Source organism: Cnephaeus nilssonii, assembly GCF_951640355.1.
Source record: "Cnephaeus nilssonii genome assembly, chromosome: 11".
Lineage (NCBI taxonomy): Eukaryota > Metazoa > Chordata > Mammalia > Chiroptera > Vespertilionidae > Cnephaeus > Cnephaeus nilssonii.
Window position 1 is genome coordinate 41,259,307 of NC_137082.1, and position 20,841 is coordinate 41,280,147.

General features: G+C 45.4%; 1 protein-coding gene and 1 pseudogene across 2 annotated transcripts in view; one reads left to right on the forward strand and one right to left on the reverse strand.

Annotated features, from left to right (window-relative positions):
* The window catches only part of ONECUT2 (one cut homeobox 2), a gene marked incomplete at its 5' end in the record, with an annotated part of 47,705 nt that extends 27,748 nt beyond the window's left edge, over positions 1–19,957 (forward strand). The window contains one exon of the mRNA XM_079783556.1: positions 19,103–19,957. Coding sequence (XP_079639682.1) covers positions 19,103–19,389 — 287 coding nt within the window. The 3' untranslated portion in view covers positions 19,390–19,957. The remainder of the gene's footprint in view (positions 1–19,102) is intronic.
* LOC307106843 (nucleophosmin-like) lies at positions 14,665–15,654 on the reverse strand (annotated as a pseudogene). The gene is made up of 2 exons: positions 15,436–15,654; positions 14,665–15,178 (listed from the first exon to the last, which is right to left on the reverse strand). The product of its transcript is annotated as a nucleophosmin-like (transcript).
* Positions 19,958–20,841: the final 884 nt, after the last annotated feature.

Genomic DNA, 20,841 nt, shown 5'->3' on the forward strand with positions numbered 1-20,841 from the left:
CGAGGATATTTTTCCATTGATTTTTTTTTTTTTTGAGAGAGAGAGTGGAAAGGAGAGGGAGAGACACAGAGAGAGAAACATCAATGTGAAATAGACACATCGATTGGTTGCCTTCCACATGCGCCCTGACCAGGGTGGAGAATCAAGCCTGCAACTGAGGTACGTGCCCTTGTCTGGAATTGAACCTGGGACCCTTCAGTCTTCAGGCCGACGCTCTATCCATTGAGCCAAACCGTCTAGAGTGGGTCTAGAAATCTTGCTAAATTCTTATATTAATTCTAATAGTTAACCTGTATATTATCTTATATTTTCTATGTATACACAATCTATATTAATTTTTGTATGTTCATCTTGTAACTGAACTTTCTAATTAGTTCTAACAATTTGAGTATTGAGGCTCTAGGGTTTTCTAGGTTAAAATTTCATATCTATATATATAAAGAGCCAGGGTTGTAACATCCAAAATGACTGAAGGCTTGACCGAATGCCAGGCTGCGCACGCAGCAGGCGAGCGGGCTGAACTGCTGACTTCTTGGAGAGAGAGAGAGGCAGGGCTGATCAGCAGCAGCAGTGGCTGCTGGCAAGGCCCGGAGAGAGAAGCAGGGTGATCAGAAGCAAGCCTCTCTCTCTCTCTCCCAGAGGTCAGCAGTTCAGCCCGCTTGCCAGCAGCCTGGGGTGGCTGCTGATCATCCCCACCTCTATGATCAGGCCTGGAGATAGGCCCGGAGATGCTGACTGGCATAGAAACTGACTAATCAGAACCAAACACACTTTCTTCATGGCTACGTAGGAGACAGAGCTTTTGACCAATCAGAACCAAATCTGGGTGAATTGCGAGGAGCCAATGGCTGCCTAGGAGGCAGAGCTTTTGATGCTGACTGGCATAGAAACCCACCAGTAAGAACCTACTCTGGGTGAACTGCAAAGGCAGAACCTAAAGTGGGGGCTGAGGAGGGGTTTTAAGGGCAACAGCTGTTTGGTGTAAGGTGTAAGAAAGTGATTCAATTTTTTAATGACCGGTTTGGCAGTATAGTGCATATGGCTGGCTATCAGTCCAGATATAGGGATTATGTGTTTTTGTCTTCCAAGAGCATCTCCTCCTGCTGAAAAAGGCTTTTCCCCCCCATTTAAGCAATCCTATCCTATATAATCTATACTAATAAAAGGGTAATATGCTAATTAGACTGGGTCAACCGGCCATCTTCCAGACATCCGACTTCCTTCCGGACAAAGCCATGGTGGTGCGGGCCAAGGCAGAGGCAGTTAGGGACAATCAGGCTGTCAGGGGAAGGCAGGCAGTTGGGGGTGAGATCAGGCCTGCAGGGGAGAGCAGTTAGGGGCAAGATCAGGCCGGCAGGGGAGGGCAGTTAGGGGCGATCAGGCAGGCAGGCAGAGGCAGTTAGAGGTGATCAGGCAGGCAGGCAGAGAGGTTAGGGGTGATCAGGCAGGCAGGCAGAGAAGTTAGGGGCGATCATGCCGGCAGGGGGGCAAGGTAGGGGCAATCAGGCCAGCAGGCAGAGAGGTTAGGGGCAGTCAGGCAGGCAGACAGAGGGGCTAGGGGTGATCAGGCAGGCAGGGAGGCGAGTGTTTAGGATCCAGTATTCCCAAATTGGAGAAGGTGCAGGCTGGGCTGAGGAATCCCCCTCCGTGCACGAATTTCGTGCAGTGGGCCTCTAGTTAACTTATAATTATGAGGGTTGTTACTAGGTTCAAGAAGTCCGGAATCAAACTACCTGAGTGTGAATCCCAGCTTTATTACTTACTATGTAACCTTAAGTAATTTGCTTAATCCTCTGTGACTCAGTATCATTAATTATAAACCACCTCATAGTTTGATTGTGAAAATTAAATGAGTTAATATACTTAGAACAGTGCCTATCGAGTGATGAGCATTCAGCTCATGTCAGCTTTTGTCATTTTATCAATTACTTTTATTTCTTTTAAATTTCACTTCTTATTTGTTTTTTCTTATTTTAATACTAGAGGCCTGGTGCACAAAATTCGTGCACGGGGGCAGGGGGTTTCACTCAGCCCAGCCTGCACCCTCTCCAATCCGGGACCCCTTGGGGGATGTCTGGGACCCCTGTGGGGTCAGGCCTAAGCCGACAGACAGACATCCTTAGCGCTGCTACAGAGGTGGGAGAGGCTCCTGCCACCGCTGCTGTACTTGCCAGCCATGAACCTGGCTTCTGGCTGAGTGGCGCTCCCTCTGTGGGAGCACACTGACCACCAGAGGTCAGCTTCTGTGTTGAGCATCTGCCTCCTGGTGGTCAGTGCACGTCATAGCGACTGGTCATTCCACCATTCAGTCAATTGGCATATTAGCCTTTTATTATATAGGATTGAATAATAGTGGTCCTTTCAGGCCTCACCTGAAACTTAACACTTTGAAATATTTCTTTCTAGTTTTTGTTTTGTTTTGTTGACATAATTGGTTTTTGTTTTATTTTTCATCTGTTGAACTGGATTTGTGAATCTGGTATTCAACACTGCAAGAGGAATATATTTTTCCAGAAATCTTTTTCTTTTCAAGCTATGTTATTCAGATAATGATGAAAAACGTGAGTTATTTGTTTTTAAACATAATTGAGATCATGTGGCAAAAGGAGGCATGGATGCTTCTATTTTCCTGCAGATTCATTGGTGTAGTGCTTCCACAGAGGTGCTGTTGAACCACCATCCAGTTTTCCATAATGGCTGTACCAGTTTACATTCCCACCAGCAGTGAATGAGGGCTCTTTTTCTCCACATCCTCTCCAACACTTACCTACTTGTCTTGTTGATAATAGCTATTCTAACAGGTGTGACATGGTATCTCACTGTAGTGTAGATTTGCATTTCCCTAACAGCTAGTGGAGTTGAGCATCTTTTCATATACCTGTTGGCCATTAATATGTCTTCTTGGGAGAAGTATCCTCTGCCCATTTTTAAATTGGATTGTTTGTTTGTTTGGTGTTGAGTTGTATGAGATCTTTATGTATATTGGATATTAACCCCTTGTCAGAGCTGTTGTTTGAAAATATCTTCCATTCAGTTGGTTGCTTTTTGTTGTTGTTGTTGTTGATGGTTTCCTTTGCTGTGCAGAAGCTTTTCAGTTTAATATAGTCCTATTCATTTATTTTTGCCTTTGGGGTCAAATTCATAACATCTTCTCTAAGACCAAGGTCCATAGCTTTATTACCTATGTATTCTTCTATGTAATTTATTGTTTCAGATCTTATATTTAGGTTTTGATCCATTTTGAATTAATTTTTGTACATGCGGACAAACTGTAGCCTAGTTTCAGCTTTCCAATTTTCCCAGCATCATTTATTGAAGAGGCTTTCTTTTCTCTATTGTGTGTTTTTGGATTCTTGTAAAAAATTATTTGCCCATATGCATGTGGTTTTATTTCTGGGCTCTCAATTGTATTCCATTGGCCTGTGTATCTGTTTTTCTGCCAATACTATACTGTTTTGATTATCATTGCTCTGTAGTGTAATTTGAAATCAAAAGTCTGATATCTCTAACTTCGTTCTTTTTTCTCAGAATTGCTTTGGCTATTCAGGGTCTTTTGTGATTCCATACAAATCTGATGATTTTTTGGGTGTCAGGGGGGTGTTGTTTTGATTTGTTTTAATATATTTTTATTTATTTCAAAGAGGAAGAGAGAGGGAGAGAGAGAGAAGCATCAATAATGAGAGAGGATCATTGATTGGCTGCCTCCACATGCCCCACACTGGGGATTGAGCTGGCAACCTGGGCATGTGCCCTGAATGGGAATCGAACCCTGACCTCCTGGTTCATAGGTCAACACTCAACCACTGAGCTACGCTGGCCCAACTCAGAAGTTTTGATATATTGTATTGTCATTCTCATTTGCCTCTCTATATCTTTTTATCTTATCTTGTATTTCTTTGACCAAGTCACTTTTTAGTAGTATGCTGTTTAATTTCCACGTATTTGTGGGTTTCCTTACTTCCTTTTCACAGTTGATTTCTAATTTCAAAGCACTGTGGTCAGAGAATATACTTGGTATGATTTCAGTCTTTCTTAAATTTGTTGAGGCTTGTTTTGCAATCCAACATGTGGTCTATCCTTGAGAATGTTGCTTGTGCACTGGAGAAGAATGTATAATCTGATGTTCTGGGATGAAAGGTTCTGTGAATGTCAATTATGTCCATTTGGTCTAATGTGTCATTTAAGGCCAATGTTTATTGATTTTCTGTTTGGATGATCTATCTAGAGCTGTCAAAGGAGTATTTAGGTTCCCTACTATGATTGTATTTTTGTCAGTTTCTCACTTTAGTTCTGTTAGTAGTTGCTTTATATATTTCAGCACTCTCTGATTGGAACAGTGTTATGCCTTCTTGATATAGTGTCCCCTTTATTATTATAAAACTAGAGGCCCGGTGCATGAAATTTGTGCACTCGGTGGGAGGGTGGGGGAGTGTCCTTCAGCCCAGCCTGTGCCCTCTCGCAGTCTGGGAGCCCCATGATTGATTGCCCCACAGAGGGAGGCCCCGCCCACTGCCGCCGGCTGGGTAGCCTGGGCCTTCCTCTGTGGGGCGATCATGGGGTGATGGCGGGGCCCCCCCGACCAATCGCATCGCACCTGCCTTGGCGGTGGCAGTCAGTGCTGGGTCGCTGTGGCGCCTGCGACCCAGGAGGGACCAAGAGGTCAGCAGTTCAGCCCGCTTGCCAGTCCCCGCCCACCCAAGCCTGCTGCACACACAGCCTGGCGTTCAGTTGTCCGTTCGGTCGTTTTGGATGTTACGAACCCTCGCTCTTTATATATTAGGATGTCCATCTTTGTCTCTTGTTACCTTTGTTATCTTGAAATCTATTTTGTCAGTTATAAGTATGGCTATACCTGCTTTTCTGTGGATGCTATTTTCTTGGAGAATCTTTTTCCACCCTTTCACTTTGAATCTATCTTTGTCTTTGCAGCTTAGATGTATCTCCTGAAGGTAGCATATGGTTGGGTTTTGTTTTTTTATCCAATCGGCTACCTTTTTACTGATAAATTTAGTCCATTTAAATGTAGGATAATTACTGATGTATGAGGATTTCCTATAGCCATTGTTGTTTTCTGGTAATTCTGTGCCTCCATTGTTTTTTCTTTCCTTTGTGTTTCTGTCATTTTTGTTTGGTGGTATTCCATACTTTTTCCTTCTGTTTCCTCTTTTTTTAAGTTATGTGTCTTAGTTTTGGGGATTTTGCGTGTGTGGTTACCAATAAGTTTATGAAAAAGAAAGTTTCATATATACAGTAGTATATATAGAAACAACCAAAGTGTCCATAGATGTCTAGAGTCTCTAGACAAAGAAGATGTGGTACATACATACTATGGATTACTGCTCAGCCATAAGAAAAGATGAAATACTGCCATTTGCAACATCATGGATGGACCTTGAGAATATTATGCTAAGCGAAATAAGTCAGTCAGAAAAAGCTAAGAACCATATTATTTTACTCATATATGTGATATAAAACTGCAACTCATAGACACAGACAACAGTATGGTGGTTACCAGAGGGAAAGGGGTTGTGGGTGGTAAAAGGTAAAGGGGGCAAAATATATGGTGATGGGAGATTATTTGACTTCGGGTAGGGAACATACAATGCAATATACAGATCATGTATCACAGAATTGTACACTTGAAACCTATATGATCTTATTAACATCACCCAAATAAATTAAAAAAAAATAAAACTGCAATGAAATATCACCTCACATTTGTTAGGATGGTTGTCTTTTTTTTTCAAGTGCTGTTAGTGTAATGAGACTGCTGTGGATGTTTGGGATGAGCCTAGCCATATGGGGCTGTTGGCCAACACTTCTTTCAGACAATATCACAGTCTTGAGCTTTTAATTTTAATTATATTCCAGGTGAGCTAGAGTATGTCTTCAGTTATTTTTATTTTCATGAAAGTATATAGCTATACTTTTGAGTCATCATATAACTGAGACTACCTTCCTACAGGACAACCACCTAAACTGCATAAATTCTAGCATTATCACTGCATTGTCAGTTTTGCTCTTAATTTCCTCCAGTGTTGTTTATTCCTTGTTTTCCTGAAAATTTCTTAATCTTTCTCATCTCTTATCTTACCATTTTTATTACATACTGTTACTTATAGAGTTCTGTTTTCTTCTCATTTTCTATTCCTATTTCATAGAAGCCATCTCTTTTTGCATTATATGGAGATACCAAATGACTCTCTAAAATGTTCTTTAAGTTTTGTAGGATATTTTCAGATGAATTTCTTCTAATTTCAGATGATGGTCTCTTTTTCTGTTTTCCATTATTTTTTATGTTTCCTTTGGTCCTGTTTATGAGAAAGACCCCATCACAGAGGGAAGGCAGGGGTGGGTGGGTAGGAAGAGATTAACCAAAGAACTTATATACATGCAAGGGGCCTGGTGCACAAATTTGTGCACCGGTGGGGTCCCTTGACCTGGCTTGCACTCTCTCGCAATCAGGGACCCCTTGGGGGATGTTGGACTGCCGGTTTCAGCCTGATCCCTGCAGGCAAGGCTGAAGGACCCCACCAGTGCACGAATGCATGCACCGGGCCTCTAAAATGCATATAAGATCTTTGGTTAATCTCTTTCCACATCCCCCTTCCCCCCTTCCCTCTGAGATTCACCAGTCTATTCCATGTTTTCCATGCCTGTGCATTGAGCATCTCCCCCTGGTGGTCAGTGCACATCATAGCTACCAGTCGAACAGTCAATCAGTTGAACGGTCAAATGGTTGCTTAGGCTTTTATGTATATACATATGCATAACCCATGTGGTGAAGGGCAGGGGCAGGAGTGGGCTAAAAGGGGTCAACGGGGAAAAGGGAGCGACATCTGTAATACTTTCAACAATAAAGATAAATTTTTTTAAAAAGACCCAGTCAGGTCTGAAGTGGTCCCTTGGAGGTGTGTATGCATTCCTCATGACCTCCTTTCAGGATGGTAGAGCACTCACCCTCAGACCTGCACTAAATTGCCAATTGATACATCTACCCCAGCACCTAACATCTCACCTGCTTTCTCTTCTTTTTTTTTTTAAATATATTTTATTGATTTTTTACAGAGAGGAAGAGAGAGGGATAGAGAGTTAGAAACATCGATGAGAGAGAAACATCAATCAGCTGCCTCTTGCACACCCCCCACTGGGGATGTGCCCACAACCAAGGTACATGCCCTTGACCGGAATCGAACCTGGGACCCCTCAGTCCGCAGGCCGACGCTCTATCCACTGAGCCAAACCAGTTTCGGCCATCACCTGCTTTCTTATAATTTGGCCCTTCTGGACTGACATGGGCTCATCTTCTGCGTCCACTCCTGGATTGCAGACAAGCTGGTTAAATGGAATATGTACTTCCATCCCTAATATACTACACACCAAAGCCTCCTCTTCTCCCTATCCTCACCCAGGGCACTCAGGAAACTACAGCTACTGGGATGTGACCTACCACCGCTGGGGTCCCTCTTCCCCACACCCCCTCATTTTTGTTGTCTGAGAGTTGCAGTTCTCAATTGGTAGGTGAAAGGGAGTGGACAACACCCTGACTGTTTCAAAAGGCAACACCTATCAAGTGAGTGATGGCTGCTTAATTTGAATGTGTGGAAGCTGGAGGACTCAGGTGTTATTTTTTAAGTCCAGTTCCATTGGCCTCTGTTTAGGTAGAAATTCCTCAGAAATGCCTCCATACAGGTTGATTGCAGTTCTGCTTTTCAGCTTGGTGAGTTTTTTATTCTAGGTTAGCTATTTTCAATCAATTTCATCTCATGGCACACACAAACTAATTACCAAAATTTGTGGCACACCAAAAATATTTTTGCCGATCTGAGCAAACAGAGTAGGTATAACTTTGATTCATCTATACTGGATGGCTATTGTGTTGGCTGGTATCATTTTTTTTTTTAATTTGACAATCTAAGGGAAAAGAGGTCAGTGCCCCTGACTAAATAGGCAGGTATTTCATCTTTTAAAAATTATTGTGGTGCCCTGGCCAGTGTTGCTCAGTTGGTTGGGCATCATCCCTTTTGTTGGTCAAAAGGTTGCCAGTTCAATTCCCGGTAGGAGGTGTGCAGGAGGCAGCAAATCAATGCTTCACTATTACATTGATGTTTTTATCTCTCCCTTTCCCGCCCCCTCTCTCTAAAAATCAATTTAAAAAATGTTTTAAAATAAAGGCAGATCCCTATATCTTTTTTAAAAAAATTATTGTGGCACACTGATTGAAAATTGCAGTTCTATGTCTTTGAGACGATTTTAGTGGGAGGTGAGGAGAGGCTGCACCAGGCTGTCTTGGCCATGTTAAGCCAGCTGTTCCTATCCAGAGTTAAATGTTTGTTTTTAGCAACTCAGGACTTCCTGGGTGGCTTGCAGGAATGCAGTTTTGTGGCAGAACAAAAGGTGTCCCTTTGCCAGGCTTCCGCATAGACAGAATAGACTACCAGGAATTGTGAATTCAGACTGAGAGCCCCAAGAGATTTATTCTAATGGTCAAGTGGGGAGTAAAAGCCCCAATGGATTAGAGATGAGGGTATTTGGGTTCTCAGGGCTTGCCACTGACTACCTGTGGGCAGTGTTTGGGAAATCATGTTACCTCTTTTTTTCTTTTCTTACCAGCTGGCCTGGAATATCAACTATTAGAAACCAGTTCCTTGGGGCTCCCCTTTTTCTCTGAGAGTTTCTGCTGAAAGGGAAGCCGAAGTAGAAGGCAAATTGGTGCTGGGCATGCAAGCTCCAGTGCTCAGCAGAACCTGCTGGGAAGGGACCCCGGGAGGAGCTCAGGCAACATGAGATGCAGAGGCCTAGTGCCCTCCTCTGGGAGATGCGCTCTCTGTGGCCACCCTGTATAAGCAAGTTGGCAGACATCCAAGGACCCCCATTTCCTGAGTTCCCTTCAGTGGCTTTGCATTGAAGGTAAAAATAGGGAAGGAAATAAAACTTGCTTTCCCCTTTGAGGCACCAAAACTGAGAATAGTGGCTGGCTTTCATTTGATAATAAATGCACACTGGGGAGTTGCTGTAACACTTGTCATGACCAACCTGCTTATGATCCTCCCAACACCAAGTGAAGGCATGGAGGGTGGGGGTGTAGAGGCAGCAGAAGGTTATCATTGATCATCCATGCAAGAGGAAGAGGGTGCTGCAGGGGAACTCACATAGGCAGAAATTTGCCCCAGGTCAGAATGAAGCCAAGGTGTGGCTTTGGGCTTTGGAGGCTGCTGGGAACGTAATAAACCAAGCCCCCTGGGCTTCTGCATCTCTGCATTTGGGACATGACTCCTTTCCGCTGTCCCCAGAACAAGTGCCCCTGCTCTCTTGTCTCTTCTCCTTTTCTCTCTCTCCTCTCTCACTCCGGCTCCCGCGTCCCTCCTCCTACCCCCTTACCAGCAATGTATGTTCTAAGAAGTCCGGCAGTAGCTCTCTCGCTGGCATGTAGGTTGTTCAACCTGAGTGCCCTCCACATGTCCAGGATAATTTGCCAAATGGCATAGAGGTTTGTCTGGCCAGGGCTTTGGCTGCACTCAGAGTCATTAGGAAGCAATAAGAGGGATGAAACCCAACAACCAAGGATGGCTCCAAGTCCATTTGTGTGGTGTGTCTTCCCTGTCTCTGTCCTTGGTCTCCCTAATAGATGTTGGTCTGGATGGCGCTGGCTACACTGCCTGAGTGGATTGGCATCTGGTCCATGAGGAATGCCAGCTGTCAACCTGGAGACAAAGCCATTAAGTTTCCCAGCAGGCTCAGGCCAGGGTCAGATGGAGAAGGAGAGTGAAGTTCAAGTTTAGCTCTCAAGAGCCAATATCACAGTACTGTCTCCGTAGTAGTCTGGACCAAGGTGGCTTTGACAATAAGCTCAGGATATCACAGAGAAGCAGGGAAAACTGCAAAGCATCTGAGAACTATTTATAGCTTCTACATTTTAGAGAGCACAAGATAATCAAATCATGAGTTGAAAAGATCGTGTCCCTTGCAGCCCTTCTGCTTTCATCAAGAATTCTACCTCCCCAATGGGTGATCAGTGTTCCTGTTACCCTCTGGCCCTCAGTGGCCGATGGATATGCTTAGAGCCTGAGCCCAAGTCTCATGTGTCAGAACCCTCCTCTCCATGTCCCCTGTAGCAGTGGGCCAACACCCATCCCTACATCGCTAAGATATATCAGCATCAGTGGCTTCCTGAACAGTGAATATCTCTATATATAAAAGCCTAAGCGACCATCCAACAGTTTGACCATTCACCCAGTAGCTATGACGCACACTGACCACAAGGGGGCAGACACTCAACGCAGGAGCGGAAACCACAGGCATGGAAACAGGAACAGACTGATGAATCTCAGAGGGAAGAGGGGAAGGGGGGGGTGACATTAACCAAAGATCTTATATGCACACTAGAGGCCCGGTGCACGAATTTGTGCACAAGTGGTGTCCCTCGGCTTGGCCTGCGGGGATCTGGCTGAAACCAGTTCTCCGACATCCCCCAACCAAGGGGTCCTGGATTGCGAGAGGGTGCAGGCCAGGCTGAGGGACCCCACCCATGCACGAATCTGTGCACTGGGCCTCTAGTGTACTATTACAGTGTGTAACTCTTCTATTCTTGTCTCCCTATTTGAATGCAAGGGATCCTGCTATTTTTTAAAGCTCTTGAACATGCAAATTTGTTCCAGAGGAAGGGCTCAGTATTCTATCAGTACCAAAGGGCCACCTCTTCAGAGCAGGCAAGTCCAAGGAGTTGATTTCTCCTCTTTTTTCCTCAAAATCCAACAGGTTTCTTGGAACAAGGCTGGAGGTACACATGAGAACTTACTTTGTAATGCATTTTTCCAATACAACTCCAGCCCCTGTGTGTGTGCCCTCCTTGCTGGAGAGGGTCACTCCCCCTTCGCACTAGCCCTTGTTAAAGGGCACCTTCAGGCTCTCAGGCTGAAAGGTAGAAATGAGTCTCGTTGGGCAGAGTTTCCAAAGCCATATACTGCGAGGCTGAGTGTCAGCGCTGACAAATGCACACCCCCGATGACTTCCTTCCCCTTCCCTCCCCTGCTCCATGGCAAGATCACATTGAACTATTCAGGGAAAGTATTTACTGAATGCAAGGAGGATAGAGCACTTGTGCATTATTTATGAGGGGCTAACAATACCCATCGTATGTAGACTGTATTTGGATATAAATTAGTGATGTTCAGAAATGCCAGTGGTCCAAAGCCTATTAGGATCTCTGACATGTATGTGAAAACGCATCACAGTCTTACCTTTCCATAAGGCTGGGAATTGGTTATGAGACAACTTTACAATGAAAACAAAAATCTTTAACCTTTTCTTTGCCGTTAGCCCTCTGGACAGTTTACCATTGAGGAAGTATTGGGAAATCATTTCTAATTATGAATTCCTAGCCTCATCTTTCTCCTTTCTCTATGAAGAAGGGATAGTTACATTTACTGAGTGCCTATTATATACTGAGCATTACAGCTAGCTTCTTAGTGTCCAGAGTGTGAGCATTAGTATCCTCATTTTATAGATGAGGAAACTGAGGCTCAAGGTCATGCAGCTGATAAGTGGCTAATGTGGAATTTGCAACAGGTCTCAATGTCTAACTGAGGCTTCTTAACTTACATTTGACCCACCCGCTGGGCAGAAAGCAAAGGTTGTTCTTGGCATCTGTATCAGTTATCTGTGGCCACAATAATGCTACATTACACAGAACCACAAAACCAGTGGCATATAGCCATGAACATTTATTCTTGCTCAGGAGTCTACGGACCAGCTGGGTGACTCTGCCAATCCAGACCTTGCTGAGGTGGTCTTAGCTGGACTCGCTCCTGTGCCTGCAGTCAGCTGCTGGGGTCACTGACCCACTCTGGCCTGGGCTTGTCTCCTGCTGGCCAGGCAGCATCCCCAGGGTGTGAACAAAGCACACTGCTTTCTGAGGCCTGGGCTAGAACTGCTACACTCACGTCTGCCACATTGGGTTGACCAAAGCAAATCACCAGGCCAGCCCAGACCCACAGGAAAGGTGAACAAACTCCCCCTCGTGCTGGGAGGAGCTGCAGTCACATTGCAGGGGGATAGTTGTTAGGAGGGAAGAATTGGGGCCAATTTTGCAATTAGTCTGCCCCAGTTCCCTCCTCGGGGCTGCTTGCCCCCTTGGGAACACCTGCTTCCTGTAAGCCTCAGTTCCCTCTGCTCCCTCCTCTCCAAGCCTCTTCTTATTCATGATAAGGAGCAGAAAGACTGCAGAGAACAAAATCAGCCCTCTTCCCCTGGGGAAGGGGGGCAGTCAGTCTGGCAAGGGTTAGCCTTCAACCAACCTGATCAGTACCAGCCAGAAGGTGTCAGGGGTCTAGGGCTGAGAGCAGCAGGTCTTCCACGGGTCTTGAAAACAACTCCAAGAGAGTTCTTTCTCTGCCTGAATCCCATGCCTAGGGCTGATCGTTTCAGCTGACACCTGTTTTGCTGGTGGAGCGGGATTCCCCTCCTCTCCAGGGACACTGACCCTCGCCTTCCCCTGGGCATCTCTCTGGCCACAGCACTGGGGCACCAGGTGTCAGGTGAAGTGTGGTTTCAGGACAACCCCCAGCCTGCATCTGCCTCACAGAACCAATCAGATACTGTCTCCCTTACCCAACACACACACACACACACACACACACACACCCCACACACACACACACACACAGAACTGAGGTCCAGACACACGCCCTTCCAGGGAAGACCAAAGGGGAAACCGAGGCAGGCAAGGGTAGACCTCTGCCTACCCCCCACTTTGCTTCTCCCTACCACTCTGCCTTCCTCTCCCCTCCCCACCAACAGATGCCCTGGCTTCCAGCAACCCTCAGCATGCAAATACCAAAACACCTTTGTCATAGGACTGAAAATTAGTGGTGGGTGAAAAGCAGACTTTTCTGGCAGGCTGGTTACTGACCTCTGTGTTTGGCATCTGGGCTTCTCCCCACCTGCAAGTTCAAGGAAAGCAAAGTACATCATGTTTTGAGGCCTCCTAAACATTTTCCTCCATTCCCGGGGCTGTCCCTCACCATCTTGCCTCTCTTCAAATCAAGCCAACCCCCTTTTGAAGTGAGTCCCCCTGGCTTTATAACTTTGCCTCATGCCCAACTACACATCTTCATGCTGCCCATATATGGGTGCTGGACAGAGCTGTGGCCATTTCCTCTGGGTACTTGAGGACAGCTGGATTCCTGAGGATGCCTGGGAGCAGCCTGACCTTGGAGGGGCCCGGTGGGAGGCAGGAGAAAGGTCAGTGCTGGAGGCCACTTGTATCTTTCCTGGTTCGGAAAGGTCAGCTACAGGGAGTGGCACGTCCTTGAAGACGCACCGTCTTTATCCCATTTCTGACCCTCTGAGGGAGAAGAGCATGGTGGCCAGGAGGGAAGAGGCAAGTTGGCATCTCAAGATCTTGAGGGAGGGGGCTTCCCTCTTATTTCACCCTGGGAACCCAGTGGTTTAAAAAATGTGTCTATCCATGACCTGGACCCTAGATTCCTCAAGCAGTAACTGACTGATCCTTTGTTGTTAACCACAGATGCCTCTATCTGTGCATCTCTACCTGCCAGTCTCAGGTCCTGGTCCACAGGAAACAGCCAGCATTCTTAATCTGAGCTGATGCTATTTCTGCCCCAAAGGGGCGGGGGTAGGGGGACAGGGAAGGCACTGTAGCTTGGGTAGAGAGCCTCATTGTAGATAAACAAATGATTTCTCCTAGTCTTTAAAATAGAAATGAGCTCTCAAACCTCCATGGCCCACATAGAGACCACTACCTGTGGAGAGGAGGGGAGGGCAGGTAGCTGAGGGCTCTCAGCATCCACAACCCCTCCTCACCATCGTGCAATATTAAGTATCAACCTGTACGTGCCCTTCTGATTTTATCCTACAAGAGGGAGGAGAAGTAGATCCAAGTGGCCTCATGCTTTCTAGTGGCAGAGCCTTCCTGGAGTAGCTGGAACCCGGCAGTGATGGGACCCATCCACATCAATGCTGAGCACCCACCATCTGTTGGGTTTTTAATCACATTCCTGGGTTTTGGGAGCTACTTGGAATTTTCCTAACTCTTTAGAAGTGGGTATTTGACTGTAGAGTATAATGTTCTTTTTTAAGATTTTTTATTGATTTTTAGAGAGAGGAAAGGAAAGGGAGAAACATTTATGTGAGAGTGAAACATCAATTGGCTGCATCCTGTACGCTCCCTACCGGGGATGGAGCCCACAACCCAGGCATGCGCCCTGACCAGGCATCAAACAGGCAGGCAACCTTTCAGTGCACAGGATAATGCTCAACCAACTGAGCCACTGTGGCCTGTGTTTTTTGATTGTTTATTTTTTGGGTGTATTTTTTTGTTCATTTAAGTATTTCCTGAGCAGCTAGGGAGATACAAAGGTGCTTAAAACATGGTCAAAGAGGTGAGGCAAATGAACAAGTAGAGTAGGAAGAAAAGTTCACTGAATCACAGCAGTCAAAAGACGAGTGCTTTAGGAGATTAAGGTGAGATTGCTTTCAGCCTGGAAGGGGACATGGGTGGGTGGTAAGTCAGGAAAGGGCATTGAGATTAAAATAGAAGACTTCAGTCTGGACTGTTGATGATGCTCAGCATGGACTATATTTATCTCTCCTTTTCCTCTTTCCCCATCTTTGGGCTTAATTTACCAGTAGTGCCAGGATTATTCAATGTATTTTTTCTATACTTGCTTTGCATTTTTGCTTTAATGTCTTCTACTGAACTAGGTGCTTTCAGCGTTTTAGGAGTTTGTTTGTTTGTTGCAGTTTTTTGAAGGATTCTTGACTGTTTGATCTTGGTGTTGATGGTTTTGAGTCTTTTCCATTCTGGTTTGATCTTTGTGTTTGCCTGGAGTATCTTGTGCAAATTCCTTTACTGGAGCTTTTTCTCCAGCTTTTTCTTCTTCATCCTCATCATCATCATCTTCATTAGCAGCAACTTTTTTCTGTGAAACTTTGCTAGCACTTTCAAGGGCAGAACACATTCTGGATATACTTAGAAGTTTTACATCCTCCTCTTCATCTTCTGACTCTGCATCTTCCTCCACAGCTACTAAGTGCTGTCCACAAAGATGCAAGGACCCTGAACCACACTTCAACCATAAGACCACAGGGGGTGTTATTCAAAGCCACCAAAGGAAACCATGAGCTGTCCAGACATTTCCAGAGTGGCCAGTGTTAACTGTCAGTGGACTGCCTTAGCAATTCTTTTTTTTTATTTTTTTTATTTTTTATTTTGAATATATTTTATTGATTCTTTACAGAGAGGAAGGGAGAGGGACAGAGAATCAGAAACATCGATGAGAGAGAAACACCGATCAGCTGCCTCCTGCACACCTCCCACCGGGGATGTGCCCACAACCAATGTACGTGCCCTTGACCGGAATCGAACCTGGGACCCTTGAGTCCGCAGGCCGACGCTCTATCCACTGAGCCAAACCGGTTTCGGCTGCCTTAGCAATTCATCGCCTCTGCTTCAGCAATGTGCAGTTCATTCTTTGCACCAGCCCCTAAGCTGGCCACTCAGAATGATAATCGGTGCTCCTTTTCATCATTATACACCTTAAAGTGATCATCTTTGTCAGCCTTGAGTTCACAACTGAAAAGATAGTTCTGGGGCCTCAGAGGGCTCATGTCTATGTCCATCAAACCTTCCATGGGGTGGTAGCACGCACTTAGCGGGGAGAGAAGGTGGACCGAGATAAACAACTTCTGTTCCCCAGAACAGACGCATAGGACAGAATCGCACCAGGGAAAGCTCTCCCTCTTTTTATTTTCCTTCAGCCCTTGACCAACTGCTTTTGTGGGCAAGAATCATGGGGTGAATACTGTTAGTGTTTGTTATTTCTGTAACTGTCAGAAGTGGTGGGCAACCTGGCTCTTTGAAACGCGGAGAAATAAGTACCTTGTAGCATAAAAAATATAAAAAGGAATTGTGGATGGCATTGTCAGAGGCAAGAACTGGGCAGGTTATGTACCTACTGCCTCTTTATTTTGGGCTCTCAGACTGGTACATTTGCAGACCACAGGCTACTGCCTGGCATCTGGTGGCTTTGGGCAGCTCTTGGGAAGGCATACACGGATCTATTGCTCTGTTCTTTCTCTGCAGTTTGCTGTATTAAGCCTTTAACATTTTCTCTTAAGTTTGATATGTGTGTATGTGTGTGTCTGTGTGATCTTCAGATACTCCATATGTAATCTTCAAATATTACCACTGTTAGGACAATGTGAAGCTGCCAACACTGTCTAAATACTCCATTAAAAGCACAAATAAAGCATTACCTGAAGAATGGTCAGTATTAGTATGAAAACTGAAGGCTGTTTTGTTAATCCAAAGGAGCATGAATTGACAGAGGGTCTCAGCCAATGTTTATAGGCGATACCTGCCCAGAGTTGGTTATCAGGGGGCTTCCTCAGAATCCCACAGATGAAGGCTTGGCACCAGCTGTCCCAGGAGGTTGGGCAGGAACAATAGTCTGGGGACCTGAGGTGGCAGTGTGCTCAAGCACACTGGCTCCCATGTCTCCCAGGGGCCCGAGGAGGTATGTAAGAGTACGGGTTCCAGAACCCTGCCCCACACAGTGGGACCCGCAGAGCCTTGTGCCCAGAGCATGGGGGCCGTTTCTGTAGAGAAAGATGGAGACACTGAAGGACTGGATTCTTGCCCTGGGTCTGCAGCAAATTTGGAATGTGATCTCAGGTCAGTCCCTTACCCTCTGGGTCTCCATTTTTTTTTTTTTTTAAATGAAAACAGTTCTGCCTGCTTATCTTCCTTGGGATTGCTGGGTTACTCCAGTGAGAGGGAGGGTGGGGAGGGAGCATTCACGTAATGTTACTCACGTAGGCCTCTGTAGAGGTGAGCATCATTATTTCCATCATTCAGGTCAGGAAGACAGGCACTGAGGGGTTAAGGAATTTGCCCAGGTCCCATGAAGGAGCCCAGATTTGGAACTTTCCATTCCTTCAAGGTGCTCCTCTGAGATTTTAGAAATCAGGTGGAGGCTTGGTCCTCAAACAGGCATGTGGACCAGCAGCATCACCTGGGAGCTTGTTAGAAATGCAGATGCTCAGGCCCTGGCCCAGGCTGCCTGCGTTAGAGTCTGCATTTGAACGAGTTTCCCAGGTGATTCCTGTGCACCTTAAAGTTTGGAAGCAGTGCTGTCAAAGAGTTGAGATTAGATGAGAGAGAGTACAAGTGAGAATGAGATTATGGCAAACATGCATCATTCAACAAAAACGTAAGGTCCTCACAGGGATGAGCAAAGAAGGAATCTTTACTGGGAAACCTGTCCGCTGTTTCAGCCTTTTCTGAGTTCCGTTCCAGGGGAGCCTGGTCTGAGAAGTCCAGACCTCCCAGAAGAACAGGCTTTCAGGTGGAAACAAGTGTGTGTGTGTGTGTGTGTGTGTGTGTGTGTGTGTGTGTGTGTGTATTTGAAGAACACGCTTTCAGGTGGAAACAAGTGTGTGTGTGTATTTTCTACACTTTCAGGTGGAAACAAGTGTGTGTGTGTGTGTGTGTATTTAAAATTCAAAGATAGCAGGATTACTTTTCTTTTTCAAAATGAAAGAAGGAAAAGTCAAGAAGAAAGAATTCAACAAAGCAAAGTGTCATCACTTTTTATTTCTGTCAGGAGGGATTCCTTTATGGGAGACAGCATCCAGCATCCACCGGGTAGGGTGGCCAGTTAGGTGGGGGAAGTTCAGCTTCCAGAATATCTTTCCAATGCGGGTTGGTCCTCAGGTTAGAATCCTAAGACCCATCAGAGTGAAGGCTGTTCCCCTGGCCCTCAGCCGGCATTGGAGAGCAGCCCCACTGCACGTTGCTCCCGAAGAATACAACCAGCTTGAGGAGTATGGAAAAGCACCGGGCAGCATCCCGAACTGCTGGTCTTGGGAGAACATCAGTCTGGCACGAAGAGATTCTCAATCTGGGGCCAGAATGTCCAGCAGGATCTGCTTCGGGGAAAGGTGCTGGATGCTGTGCCTCTCCTCCTTGCTTTTTCCAATGAACTCTGCTGAGGCTACACACCATCCCTGGGCGAGCTGGGATTTCTTTCCAGTGACTTTTAACACATGTCCCCATGTTGAAATTTGTAATATGTGTGCACTGCATTACTTAACCCTTACAAGTCACTTTTCTGAGACCAAATCTGTTTATAAAGTATACATTCTTGAAAGAGTTAGGACACCACTTGTCCTCAGCCTCCCAAGCCTTCATTTATGTTCATGGCCCCAGAAAGAACTAATTGGGACTATCACACAGACCTGATCCCGGCCTTTGAGAACTTGTACAGGAAGGCAGACTTAGTGACACATAAATTAATGTCCTGGCTGCAGATGTCAATCCAGATGTGGGTACTCATCTGCTAAATCAGAGACTGTGCATACTGATTGACATACCAAGGACCCTGAGGTCCTGTCATTTTAACTTGGGGTTCTTCCACTACCCTCAGCCCTGGTCTTCTTGTATTGGCGTCACTTCAGACTAGCCAAATTAGAATAGGCTAAACCAATTTTTTCATAGCCTTTCCCTCCCTATTTTTTTTTCTTAAATTTTCAAAAGTCTGGAAGAAGGGGATTTAGTTCGGTATGATACCATCATTCTATCACTTCTAATTTCATTCTGTTATCAGTTTTTTGAAGCATGTAGGTAGAAGCTTTGATTTTGAAACATCATGCACTTTTTAAGTTTTGACTTCCCACAGTGATTTCAGATCAGTTGTAACAATTCTCAAGAATGAATATGAAAGAGGAACTGCCTAACCAGTCTCCCCTGGGGACCTGGAGTCCTCACTCCCTTCCCAGTCCCTGATTTCAGAGTTAAAGAAATTTAAGCAGGTCCTGGGGGTGAAGGCGAGGTGGAAAAAGCAACTGGTTTCAAACCAGACTTGAAAACAGCCCCGCTGTCTTCTTTCTCCCTCCGCGTACTGACCGATGCCTTCTGTCGCCCGGAGATGAACTGGGAAGGCTGGTTATTGACAGCTGGGCAATTTACACAATAAAGTTTAACAGTTTGCATCCCCTTGTCTGACTTTGTCGATGTTTTCCATAGATCACCTTCTCGGGAGCCAGGACTGACTCTCTCCTTCCTCTCTTTCCCTTCCAGCATGCAAACGCAAAGAGCAAGAACCAAACAAAGACAGGAACAATTCCCAGAAGAAATCCCGCCTGGTGTTCACTGACCTCCAACGCCGAACACTCTTTGCCATCTTCAAGGAGAACAAGCGCCCATCGAAAGAGATGCAGATCACCATTTCCCAGCAGCTGGGCCTGGAGCTCACCACCGTCAGCAACTTCTTCATGAACGCCCGGCGCCGTAGCCTGGAGAAGTGGCAGGACGACCTGAGCACCGGGGGCTCCTCGTCCACCTCCAGCACTTGTACCAAAGCCTGATGGAAGGACTCTCAGTTGGGCACAAGTCACCTCCACGTGAGGAAAACACATACCAAAAGAAAACACAGAGGAAAGAGACACTGGATCTTAGCTGGGGCCCTTCACTGGTGATTTGAAAGCACAATTCTCTTGAAAAGAAACTTCTAGCTGTAATCATAGGCCAGGTGTTCTTTTTTGTTTTGTTTTTAATGGCTATGGAGCCCAAGTGCAAGCTGAAAATTAATCTCTTTGACCCGGACTTTGTCCTCTGAGCATGCTGAGCATCTCAGAAACCCAAATGGGGCCTTCCTGGAGCAAGTTCATTTCAGTGTAGTGTCGACCAAGCTCAGGATTGCTTAAAATGTCAACAGCCCCACTTGGGGTCCTATCAACCTCTTGCAGTCAGAGTTCTCACGAGTAACTGTGGGAATTCCGCCTGAGTTTGGGCTCCCAAGATGCTACTTTAAGAGAAGACTCTAGCAACCAGAATGACCTCATTTGCTTTCCAAGTGCTTAGCCACATCACACCACATACACCAAAGTTCACAGCCATAACATAAAAAACATCGGATATGATAATTACTGAGCACAAGTATTAAATATGAAGTTAAAAACAAACAAACCCAAGGACCTGTTTTTCCAACTCAGGCATCTTTTCATTGAATGGTTTTGAAAGCTTTAAGTTGGTCCAGTTTACAATTTTCTTTTCTTTACCTCCTGGAAATCTAATACGGTCTTGGATCCATCAAAACAACAAATCAGTTCACTTGAGCTCAAAGTATCAAGCACAACGAAGATAAACAGAGAAGAAAGGAAGGTTTTGGATTCACCACCTCTGGATTTTCAAGACACCGATTGTGAAGTCATTAGGGAATCATTGGGAATAAGGCTTCAAGCACATTTTGCAGTTTGCTACAAATTCTGTTTGTACATAATGCAGACGCACACTCAGGAGGCCAATTTAACTGTTATGGTACACGGAGCAAATGCAGCATTTTAAAAGATCTAGATTTTTTTAGGTCGTTAATGTATCCTTCTTGGTTGTTAGTCACCTGGTTCCTCCTATTGTGCATTCTGACCACCACTTAACTCATTCTCACTCTTTCAGATTTGGGTTGTTCTCTCGTCCATCCCATTGGTAGGGATGTTTTCAGTGTTTTCTAACAAGAAAAAAAAATAATAATTCAAATCGCCATACATGTTATGCATCTAGCCCTAAACCTCTTCCATTGTTAAGTTGTCCTAGAAAAACAGCTGAATAAAACTGGAGAAAACACAGCACACCAAAGAAGCAGAATACTGCAAACCAAAGACATGTGTTACTTGCCATTTTCTAGCCTAAAAATACTGTGATTACTTTTAGAAATCAGAAAACCTCTGCAACTCCGAATGGCATTCAGCTCTTGCATTTGGCTCACCATCAGGCTGAGCAGACAGGCTATGCCAAGGACGTCAGCCAAGCCACCCAGGGAG